The sequence below is a fragment of the Onychomys torridus genome, chromosome 3 (genome assembly GCF_903995425.1).
Source record: "Onychomys torridus chromosome 3, mOncTor1.1, whole genome shotgun sequence".
NCBI lineage: Eukaryota > Metazoa > Chordata > Mammalia > Rodentia > Cricetidae > Onychomys > Onychomys torridus.
In genome coordinates this window covers 87,417,132-87,429,178 of record NC_050445.1, presented here as the reverse complement: position 1 = coordinate 87,429,178, position 12,047 = coordinate 87,417,132, and the positions used below count along the sequence as shown (strand labels likewise).

General features: G+C 41.5%; 1 protein-coding gene across 5 annotated transcripts in view; it reads left to right on the top strand.

Annotated features, from left to right (window-relative positions):
* Frmd4b (FERM domain containing 4B) overlaps nucleotides 1-12,047 on the top strand; it is a 334,105-nt gene that overhangs the window by 256,643 nt on the left and 65,415 nt on the right. For all 5 annotated transcript variants that reach the window (XM_036181353.1, XM_036181356.1, XM_036181351.1 and 2 more), the window contains 2 exons: nucleotides 9,420-9,476; nucleotides 10,294-10,316. In XM_036181353.1, the coding sequence (XP_036037246.1) occupies nucleotides 9,420-9,476; nucleotides 10,294-10,316 (80 nt within the window). The remainder of the gene's footprint in view (nucleotides 1-9,419; nucleotides 9,477-10,293; nucleotides 10,317-12,047) is intronic.

The following is a 12,047-nucleotide window of genomic DNA, read 5'->3' as shown; positions in this document are numbered from 1 at the left end:
TTGACCTTGCCCAAAAGTTGGTCTAAGCCCAACTTACAGTCACCCAGCAGTCACAGAGGACTGCAGTGTATTCAGCACACAATGAACTCAGGTACATACTGTTTAATGCAAAGAACTGCACCCAGGTATAACTGGAGACAGCATTACCACCTGCCTCAAGACGGAAGTCAAGTGACAAATGTGACACCATTATCTCTGTTAAAGCATCATGTTCGGGACGTGTTCCTAGCACTGCTTAACTACTAACAATGGTCACCAGACAAAAGGATAGAAAAGAGCCTCTGATCAAGGAAAGTATCAAATATGAAGTATTGATCCTAGCCTACAATTCCTAGCACAGACTCTGCTTACAATCATTACTGAGCAGTTTCTGGAGAAGCACACTGTGGTTTCAAACTGGAAGACAAATAGGGTACTTTTTTTTTAATTTGACAAGATTATTTTCAAATTAACAAAAAAGATAGAGAATAATGCCAAGGATTAATAGGGAAAAAACAATGCATTTATCTTACCAGAATTACAATGAACATTGAGTCAATTTTAAGAATAACAGAATTGGACAAAGTATCCCAGAATAAAGTAGGTAACATAGAAAGAAATGTAATTTCATGGGAAACTTGAGGTGACATTTGGTGCATGACTATTTGGAGGCAGGAGGATCAGGAGTTTAAGATTCCTTGGCTATATAGGAAGTTGGAGGGCATCAATTTCACTAAGTTTTCTAGATTGTTAAGTGAAATTGATGTTTATTTCCTCTGGTAGTTTGAATGTTACTGTCCCCCATAAGCCTGTAGGAAATGGCACTATTAGAAGGTGTGGCTTTGTTGGAGTAGTTATGGCCTTATTGGAGGAAGTGCATCACTGTGGGGGTGGGCTTTGAAGTCTCATATGCCTAAACCACGCCCAGTGACACAGTTCACTTCCTTTTGCCTGTGGATCAAGATGTAGAACTCTCAGCTCCCTCTCTGGCACCATGTCTACCTGCTGCACTCTGCCATGTCCAACCATGACGACAATAGACTAAACCTCTGAAACTATAAGCCTCCCTAATTAAGTGTTTTCTTTTGTAAGAGTTGTCATGGTGTCTCTTAAAAGCAATAGAAAACCTAACTACGACATTCCCATTTTCAGATGAGGAACTGAGGTTTAGAAAAAGTAAGTCACCAAAAGTAAGTAAGAGGGAGATAGGTTCTAATACAATCTGACATCACAGGCCAGAGGAGGAGCAGGTCCAAATTGAAGAGATGGAAGGACGCAGTGCATACCCAGCTGACCACTGGGGTGTACACAGCACTGGAACTTCACAGCTTCTCAAACAGAAAGGGAACTTAGTGTCAAGGCCAATAGAATGCAATGATAAAGGTTTACATAGGTGAGTGGTCACATCTGCAGCATTACCTCACACTTCTCTACTTAGTGGGGCTAGAGGTGTGACTTAGTGGCAGAGTACTTGCCAGACATGCACAAGACCCTAGAGATCCAGCACCACTAAATAAATAAATAAATAATTTCTTAGTTACCAAAAGTATTTCACTAATTTAATGTCATGTATAAAAAGATATACGTTTCCCTAAGATGAAAATGTTAGTGAGTATGTCTGATAGCCAATGTTGGTGAAGATTCCCTAGGTGACACACATGTGTGACAATGCACCTAGCTGTCTGGACATGATGGCACATATCTGTAATCCCAGAATTTGAGAGACTAAAGCAGGGTAATCACAAATCAAGATCCTGTCTCTACAAAACAAAACCCCAAACAGAAATGAGCAAAAGCCATCAGCCTGTGCCCTGGGGTTGGTTCATTTTGTTATATCTGTCTCAATTGTCAAACTCACATAGAGTAAGTGATGAAATTGGAGTTATCTTTAATAAGACAACTTATTTGGCCAATATAAAGCAGTCAGTTCACAAATATGAGCTTAGTTTCTCTTAAGAGCCAAAGCAAGATAGTATTCAGGCCAGTGCGTAGCTCACCATGGACAGCCATTAAGATTTCAACAAAGCAGGAAGGAACATAGGCAACCTGGGTACTAAGGCTTGGAAACTTCTCTCATGGGTCCTCAAAAAGAGCTAGTATATGATGTAATCAACAATGTCCTCAATAACCACCTGGGGTTATTAAAATAATGACTTCTGAGTGTTGCAGCATCGTATTTCAACTGAAGCCAGTGGAGTAATGCTGAAACACAGTTTCCCCCAAAAGCTGTTTTATCTAGGATAACCCTTAGGGCTCAATCATGTAGGTTTCTGGTGACTCTGGATTATCTGAGGAATAAAACATTGAAATCTGGAGCAACAGTCCTTAACTAGGGTTAGTTTTGTCTCCTAGGTGGTCCTCTGGCAGTGTGTAGAGACAATTTTAACTGTCACAGCTTAAGGAAGGATGTTGTCCATATCCAGTAAGTAGACCAGATGCTGCTCAGTGTCCTAGATGGGACAGTGCTCAGAGGAGTCAGATGCTCCACGCTTGTAATCTAGAGTAGAGCTCTTAAACTTTTTCTGTCTATGACACCTTTTTGCCCAAGAACGTTTTACTTGACCCAGGGCATATAAAATAACTTCACACATCATACATTAACATACATTTATTTTAAAGCAATTCTTTGGTATTATGAGTAATTTTACCATTTATTAAGGATGAAAGCAAATTTGCATACTAATGAGATAGATATATTTGTTTGTTTTACATGAAAAAATTAAATCTTGGCTGACTGAGTATTTGGCTGACTGACATTTTGATTTTATAATCCCCAGTGCTGAGAATGGGGATTTACACAAATTTACATAAGTATGCTTGGGGTCAGTTTGGAAACTGTTGGAATTTCTGACCTAATCTCAAGCCCAAATTCACTGAATGATTTTTTTTAATAAGTGCAATGCAGATCAGCAACTCAAAGAGCAATTTTTACAGTGTTTCTTTTTTTCTTTAAAATAAATGTGTGTGTGTTGTATTATGTGTGTTCCACATGTACAATGAGTGCGGCATTCTCTTCTTTGCTGTATGGTTCCCCAGAAGAAACTCAGATTGTCAGACTTGGTGGCAGATATCTTTACCCACAGCCAGCTAGCTTTCCTGCCCCTTTCCTTTTCTGTTTCCAGATGAGGTCTTTAGGACAGGCTAGCAGACTTGTAGTGTTAGAGCATAAAATGAGAATGCAAAGCGGACCTGGCATTGAAGCCTTTCAGGGCTGTCCTGGCTTCAGCTCACCAGTGACATCTCTTCTCTTCCATTATCATTGGTGTCAGAGTGCTTAATCCAGAAAGACTCCTGAGACAATGTCATGTTGAGAACCCAGTATTCCCAGCATTCCTCCCCATCCTCTGGCTCACTCACCCCTCATCCATGACCAAGCATCAGTTTTTAAAATAAAACATCTTCCCCCAATGCAATTCATAGATATACCTATTTGATAATTACACCCTCAAGAAGGATAGTAGGGAAATATTAGAAGTCTTTGTTTTCTGTAATTAAGCCATTATGTTTGTATAAGAGCAGAAAATTTGACCTATTCAGTAGTTTATAATATCCAGTCATCTCTGGTCTGAGCTGAGGTATTTCAGTGTTTGTTGGTGTCACATGGTTTGTGTTGTGTAGTCCCAAGGCGTCAGTCAAGTCCTGTGATCCTGTGATTCAAAGCAAGGCAGTACTGACACAAACACCTCAGATTCATTACACGTTTGAGTTGAATTATGTTTTAGTCATTGTGCTTTCAGAAACTTCCATCATCGCCGAATTTTTCATCACCCCCATTTTCCTTTGCACATCCCCATAGGACAGCAAACAGCTGACAGTTTAAGGTGCTGTGGTCCAGACGAATGAGTGAACAATGTATCACAAGGAGGAAATATTGGCTCGTGTTCTCAGAGGCTGTAGGCAGATGTGGTCGTAGAAGGCCTGACCTGCTATAAGCACAGTAAACTCTAGTAAGCTGGAACTAGCACGTTGCCTAGGGAGAATCACTCTGTAATGAAATCGGGTTTGTCTATCCTACCAGTCTGGCTTTGTGGATAACAGCACGCTCCTCTCTGAGTTGGCAGTTTCTCTGTGTTCATGTGTTTTCGGGAAAAACTGAGAAATCTCCAGGGAGCAGCGTGCATGTATCTGCTTGTGTCTTTTGTCACATCTGTTCACTACAGTTGGCTGTCTTAGGGACAAAGCACACTGAGAGCATCCTACCTAGCATCTGCGTCACCATTGCTAGCCGTGTCCGAGTTCCAACCAGACTGGGAAGTCAGCCCCACTCAGCAGGGGAAATGACTGAGTACCAGTGTGAAGAAGGCTCTTTCTGTGTGTGGCCATTCGTCTCATCTGGGTCATATCTTCCCAGCTTTGACTCTAGTGACAGAAAGCTTTCTTCCCTGGGTTCTAATTTTTAAAAGCCCTGAAAAGGTATCTGGACCAGTTTCCATCACTTGCCCCCAGTAGTGATGATGGCATTTCCAGTACATCCAAAAGAGCGAGAAGTAATTTCCAAAGGAGTATTACTTGTCGGGCAAGACAGAAGGAAATCTACCAATCCAGGAAAATGGAACTGTCTTTTTCTTTTAAACAAGCTTTAAAATTTTACTATGAGATAATTTCAAACTTGTAAGAGAGCTAGAAGGACAGCACAAAGCATAAAGTATATGTTTACTAAACCATAATTTTTTAATGGTGTGCAGCATCCACATTTACACCTTCGCCATGCCCTGTACACAGTTTTAGTTGAACCACTCAAGAGTAAGCTATAAATAGTAACGGTTAACCCTTAAGAATGCCACTGTATATTTCTCACGATCAGGGGCAAATCTTACATAGTTATGTTACTGTGAGCCAACTTAGAACATTTGGACCCATACTGGTGCCTAGTATACAGTCCATCGTTCCACCCTCCTCACCTTCCCCCTTGATCCAGGATAACACCTTTCATTCAGTCGTTATGACCCTGTGGTCTCCATCACTCGGACATTCAGTGTAGTGGCATAAGTGTAGGCAGGATGTTTTCTAGGATATCCTTCAGCTTGCTTGTGTTTCATGAATAGTCCCTCACTATTCAATCTAGTGATTTTGTTTGTTTGTTTGTTTGTCTTTTGAGACAGGGTCTCTCTCTACATAGCCCTGGCTGTCTGGGAACTCACTATGTAGATTAAGCTGGCCTCAAATTCACAGAGATCTGCCCTCCTCTGCCTCCTGAGCGCTGGGATTAAAGGTGTAATTTATTTTTGACAGGAATTCTACATCATGGTATACTGAAGACAGCTTGGATTAGCGCCTGAGAACCAATTCTCACATAACTTTTAAACCCCAAGTTCTGTGAAGTTATATTGGTCACTTGCAGGAGGCCATGATGGGAACATATTACCTCAGAGAAATCAGCTAACACTGTAGCTGGGAGCTTCTCCTAACCCTTGGGTTGCAGTTGTAAGATACCTACACTTAGTGGCACAGCACACGTGTGTGTGTGTGTGTGTGTGTGTGTGTGTGTGTGTGTGTGTGTGTGTGTGTGTGTGTTTGTGCATGCTAAGTGTACAGCATCAGAAGGTGCATGCTATTTTTCTCTCCTGATGTCGGCATTCTTGCCACCAGATAAAATCTATCTGGTTCTCCCCATATTCCCCTTTGTACTTGATGAGTGATGTATGAAGAGATAATATTCACATCACCCCTGTGAGGATGTACTGATCCTATCCTGTTTCTAATTGAACCTTCATTTCATTAATTGAAGATTATTATGTAGTTCAGTGGTAGAGTACTTACCTAGTGTGCATAAGGCTCAAGTTTCATGCCCAGAACCACAAATACAAGATCATTAACAACAAAATATATTAGTTTCCAAATCTATTAGTATTGTAATAGTTTAAAACTTTAACTTTCTCTCTCATTTTGGCATTTATTTTCTTATTTATTTGGCAGCACTAAGGTCAAAACCCAGGCCTCATAGACAAATGTTCTACCATTGATCTGCAGCCTCAGCTTCTTGTACATTTTTTGTTGATTTTTACAACTTGTTTTAAAATGTAAACTTATTCTTAAAATAGATAATTGGCAAAAGATTTGGAAGCATACTGACCTACCCCGACAGTTTGTCAGAATACAACAGATTGCTATAGTGTAGAATATGTTTCCGTGAAATACAACATCCATCTAGGATGAACAGAATGAGTCCTCAGACATAACTTCCTGTTCTACTATAGAAAGTGTGCTTGCTGATAACATGTAGTTTCATTGTCAATGGAGATGACATACTGAGTCATTTTCCATGGTCTTGCCTGAGCCCACTTTTTACCCAAAGCATGCCTTTGGAAGATGGCTAAAGATTTGGTAATGAAATTGTAGGTTAGCTGTAATAGAATGGGAACAGAATAGGGGGAAGAACACAGGACAGGATGTCTGGAGCCACAACCTACAAGGAGATTGGATGTACAGTGCATCTCCCTGATCTTCAGGGCTGACTAAACCCATTGGGTCCTGTTTCACTCAGTTCCCTCTCTGGTCCTAGGACTTTTTTCTTTTTTTCAGTTCACTTAATTGGGGACCTAGAATTCACCTCATTAGCATGGGGAGAGGTGCAAGGTGGACATGACCTGGTGGTTGAACTGCTTACACAGTTCCAAAGCACCAGGCTGCTGTCTCAGCTTACCTTTGGGTGTTTAGCCCCATCATCTGGCTCCTGTCTCCAGCTCTTTGTTTGTTGCTGGTAGTCATGGAAACCCACTGAAGGATGTCCTCACCTTTCTCTGTAAGGAGCTCCCTCTCTCAAGTGTTAGCTTGCCCTGTATCCGATTACCTCTGTTGCCATGGTTGGAGATAAAAGAACTCTTCTGCCCTGGGCAGTCTATAGTTTTAAAACAGTGTTGCTACTCCAGGCATGTGGCTACTTCAGTCTTAATTGACTTTTGCCAAATGGAAGTGCCAAGGCCTGGACGAATGGGCTGTTCTTGATGGATGCATTGTTTAATGAGCTCCATGAATAAGTCAAGTGAGAGTGATCAGTATTAGGGCTCATAATGGTTTGCCTCAGATATCTAGAACAGGTATATGTATAGGTTATATGTAAGGCGAAGTAGAGAACAAGAATTATAAAACAAAGTGGGGCTCTTGCCAAACTGTGTGTTGAAGACATTCCTCCACCTGTCCTTCCTCTCCCCCTCCAAAAATGGATTTGGACTCCTTTTGCTAAGAAAGGCGGCGGGTGCGCTGGTGTTTGCAGCCTGCACATGGTGCTGTCTGAGCCTGGTACTCTCTCTCCATGCTTCAGTTCCTCCTTTCATCATTTTTAATATTTAATGACCCTTCCGAGGTAGGGAATTACTTGGCAGCTCCCTCAGGGATATCTGCTTTAGGTATCTATCTTTTTTTTTTTTATCTGTCTGCTGAACTTCCATTTGCTAAATCAAAAAGGTGGTGTCTAGAATGGTTTTCAGATGACTCATCTAAGGTGTTGATGAGGCAAATGGAGTCCGTGGGAATCCAGGGAGTTGGCAGAACTTTTCGACTTCTTTTATTCATCCTTAGTTTTTGTGATACTCCGAATAGTACACCTTTTCTCGTCCCTCAACTGTTGAGTTCTGGCCTATTTTCAAGCTCGGCCATTTGTTGTTGTCTTCTGCTCCTTCTCCAGGAGTCTCATTGTGTTCAAATTTAAGGAATTTGACCTTCCTAGAATGTAATCTAATCAACACCCACCTCACCTGGCAGATTAACCACTCATCATCTCTCCCATTAGAAGGCCAGTGTCTTGCTGGGAACACAGAGAGCCATTGATTCCTGAGCTCAGGCTAGCTTCTCTTTGATTTTATAATCAGTTCCTAGAGATTGTAGGCGAGCTTTGAATTCCTAGGCTTGGGGTCTGGGAGCTCTTGAAACAAGCCTTTGAAGCAGATCTTCTGCCTTAGGTTTGAGAAGGGAGGACCCAACTGGGCGTTGATGGGGGAATGAAGTTGTTTTCATGTTCTAATATAAGGAAATATCACTGCTAGTGTAACACCCTGGGGTTTTTCCTTTTTCTCTTCTTTGTTTTTGTCTTTAGTGTTTTAATGGGGGGTGGGGTTGTGTCAGGACAACTGTAGGGAGCTGGTTCTCTCCTTACCCTCCTGAGTCTCAGGGCTGGATCTCAGATCACCAGGCCTGCTTCCCTACATCCTGATTCATCTCACGGGTTCTGCTTTCCTTGTCGATTCATTCTATGGCTTCTATAAGAATTATTATTAGTTTGTTTTCTGTTTGAGAACTCTACACAAGTTCATGCTAATAGACAACCTTAATCTTTCCAGAAACCCTCACCGACGGTAGTGCCCCCTGTAAGCCTCCTATTGTACAATGACTTAACACTGTTTAGTGACCTCAGTGATGGGTTTGGATAACTAACAATTGCTACAGTTCGGGTTCTACAGATAAAAGGGAGGAAGAAAGAGCACCAGGCAGTTTCTAGGCCTTTAAACATAGTGCACTTTCAAGTGCTGAGGACTCTGTACTTAACTGGGAAGGCCTTGGGTGCATTATTTCTGTACATGCTAATCCTTACAAGCTCATATACCACCACCCTGACACCACAACTTTAAATTTGAAGTTCCTCTATTCCAGCTTACTGTTGTAAGACCACATGGTACAGTACTGCCATTTACACACACCACACATTTAAAGGTGTGAAGGCGCAGGGAATATTGTTCACCCATGCTTAAACATGACTCCTAACAAAATCACTCCTGTTAATCAAGCCCCAGAACCCCAGCTTTCCCTGGGATCTTGGAGAAAGAAGAAAGAAAAGGATGGAAAAGTGATGAATTTGAGATCATCAAACATTCAGAACAACAGAACTGCAGACATCTTCCATTTGCTGTTACTGCTGTTTAAGATTTCTCATTCTAGCAAGGATGGAACAAATACTAACTCAATAGTCTGTTACTGACAACAAAGTGAAATTATGCCTTAATAATGTTTGCATCATGTGTATGCTGCAGTAACCATGCTGTGACTTGGAGAGGGGAAATTATGTCAGGAAAACCCACCAAAAATTAATAATAATACAGAAAAATCTGCAAAGGTTAAATGAATTTACAGAGATTAAAAAATATTCGGAGGGTAAAATAAAAATAAAAAATATTCAAATATTTCCACTTAAAAAATTGTCTAAATTTTTAGCCTGCAAGTTATTTGTATTTTCTAAGTAAAATTTCCCTACCCAGTGAACACACACACACACACACACACTCTCTCTCTCTCTCTCTCTCTCTCTCTCTCTCTCTCTCTCTCTCTCTCTCTCTCCTCCCAGCCCTCCTTGAGGTCTCTCTGCTCACCCCCCTCTCTCGAAATGGTATGCTCTGCATTTGATCGTAAACTGGAGGTGCCAAGCTGTGACAGCTTCTTCAGCTCCACGGCCATTTGCTCCAGCCCAGGGTAGGCATGTGTTCAGTGATGCTCTCCTCTTCCACCTGCAGGGGCAAATTGAAGTAGACAGTGAAACCATCTTCAAGTTGGCAGCCCTGGTGTTGCAGGTAAGAATTCACTCACCACTTCTAACCAGCTCCCTTTTGTTTCTTGGTGTCTAGCTTAACTGCCTGCAACTCTGAAACTTTTGCCAGGCCAGATCCCGATGGATTTTCAAACCACTAAACGGTTTATCAATGAAAGCTGTGACCTGCTGAATTCTGTTTTCAGATCATTTGCATGAACTAGCATGTGATAATGTTTCTCAGAGACACGAAGAAGTTTAGACCGCACCAAAGGAAAAGAGTTCAGCCTGTATTCCTGGAAAAAGGACTCCCAGTTACTTGAACTTGGAAGGCAACAGTTGTTAGAACAGCTGTAATTTTCATTTAAATTTAGCAACTTTTGTACACGTTTTCTTGAGGCTGTGTAAAGAACCCTTTAATTCTAAAAGGTGCTGGGAGTCGAAAAGCAAAGTCAGTTCCTGTACTTGTTTAAAAAGTAAAGAGAAAGCAAATAATGTGTGTTGATTTACCTGGGTCATAGTCTAAAAAGTGCATCCTGTTTAAAAAATCTGGCACTGCAATGTAAGTGTATTTATCCTGTGGTCTTAGCAATGCAGCAGAGAAATAATTATCTGTGCTTCATATATACATATGAAGAATATATATATGTAATATACATAGAAGTCACTTCTGTTAATGGTAAGACACATCTCATGTATACTTGTATTTTCTTATCAATAGTGACCACGTGGGTAGTGCTTCTTAAGTACCTTTCTTAACAAGAAGCTCTGGACTTTGTAAGAGGGAAAATAATCAAGAATAAATCATTCATTGAGCTTAGCATAAACACATATTGATCATGTCTTTATTTTTATTTCAGGAAAGCAAGGGAGATTATACCAGGTAATGGTTCCTTTTCAGATCTTACTATGTAGACCGAGGTTCCCCAGTTGTGGAATGAGTTATTTTAAATAATAATGGATGCAAAATGAAAAGAGAGGGGATTGAGACTAGAGCCTCAGATCTCCCCTTCCTTCACATAGAGACCTATTCTTTTGGTGAATGACTTGAAAAATGAAACTTTCTCACAATTTTTAAGGCAGAGTGACAGAAAATTATAATCAGAAGCCCTCCAAAGTTCTAGTAGTGTACCACATCATTATTGAGATGAAGAAATCCATGAAAAGCCTTGCTAAATCGTGCTCTTTTTTTTAAGTATATAATGATGCTGTGTGTAAGGGGTTCTAACGTATGCAGACACAGATTAAATCCATCAGCTGCTTAGTTAAGGGATTAATAGGGGCTTTCTTTTGCAGCTGCCCTGAAGGGGCCTCACCCTTCATACACTTGACCTAGCTGTTGTATTGTTGCCACACAGACACTGGGGCTAAGTTCCTCGCTGGCCACATCAGCAGAGATTGTTTGTGTGAATTCACCCTCGCCGGTGTAGTGGTCCTAGGTAGAAAATCGGACATTGTCAAAGCTGGAGGGGAGCCTCTGATGGGAAGCAGTGCCCAGGTCAATGACCCACTGAAAGCCTGGTCTCTGCCACGCTAGCATTCCACTTCTGTAAACTTCACCCAGAGATTATTTACAGATCGCCTGGTACTCATTCCCAGCCAAATCTTTGAATAACGTGCTCAGTAATGGACTGATAAAATAATGCCTTCCAAGCTTGATGGCTTCCCATCCTTAAGGAATAATCCACTCTCCTGAGTGATAGAGTAGGGGTTTCCACTTAACACCCTGTCATTCAGTTACTCACCACTCCCTCTCATTGAGAGCATTTGACATGTGTGTGGATGGATGTGTATATGTACGTTTATGTGTATTGTTGTATATTCATTATACATGTGGACTGATCCCACAGCATTTCACAGCACTAAATCCCCCTCATCTTGTCTTTATACTCCTATTTCTAACCCTATTCATCTCCTCAATCTCTCCTACTTTCATATATTCATATACCCATACATGTCTATTACTTTGTGTATCCATAAAGTCTGTGGTTGTATAGGGCAGTCATGAAGTCAGTTTATGATGGCTTAGGCTCTGTCATGTGGATCATTTAGTCTCCCTTCCCCATTCCTGAGTCTGTGAGATCTGAGCAGATGTTAGACGCCCTAAGCCTCAGTTTTCTCAGGAATCAAGGGCAGCCTAGCCTATAGGAGTGAAGGACAGCTTAACCTGTAGGAGTGAAGGGCAGCCTAGCCTATAGGACTGTTGTGAATGAAATTTGGGGAGGTCGCTGGGGCAATATCTACAGTGGTCAGCTGTTACAGTGGTTACTGTCCCCTTAATTGCGTCAAAATTCTGTGTGGTGTCATGGCTACTTCTGAGAAGAGTTGTGGCATAAAGGTGGGTCCCTGAAAGCTGTAACAATGTGTTCAGGGACAAAAAGGGAAAGATTTGTCTCACCAACTTTCCTTGGTGAGAGCCAAGGACCTGACACCGAAGGAGGCTGCCAGGGACTCACCTGGAGGGATGTGGACATTTCAGCCTCGGATGGCACAGTTGTTCTAGCTGACTTAGCTCTGACCAAGTCTTACCCAGTCCTTCCTTATGTCCAGCTGGTTTCTAGCAGTTTCCTTGAAGAGCCCTAGGCTGAAGATATGCCATGCACTGTCTTAAAAT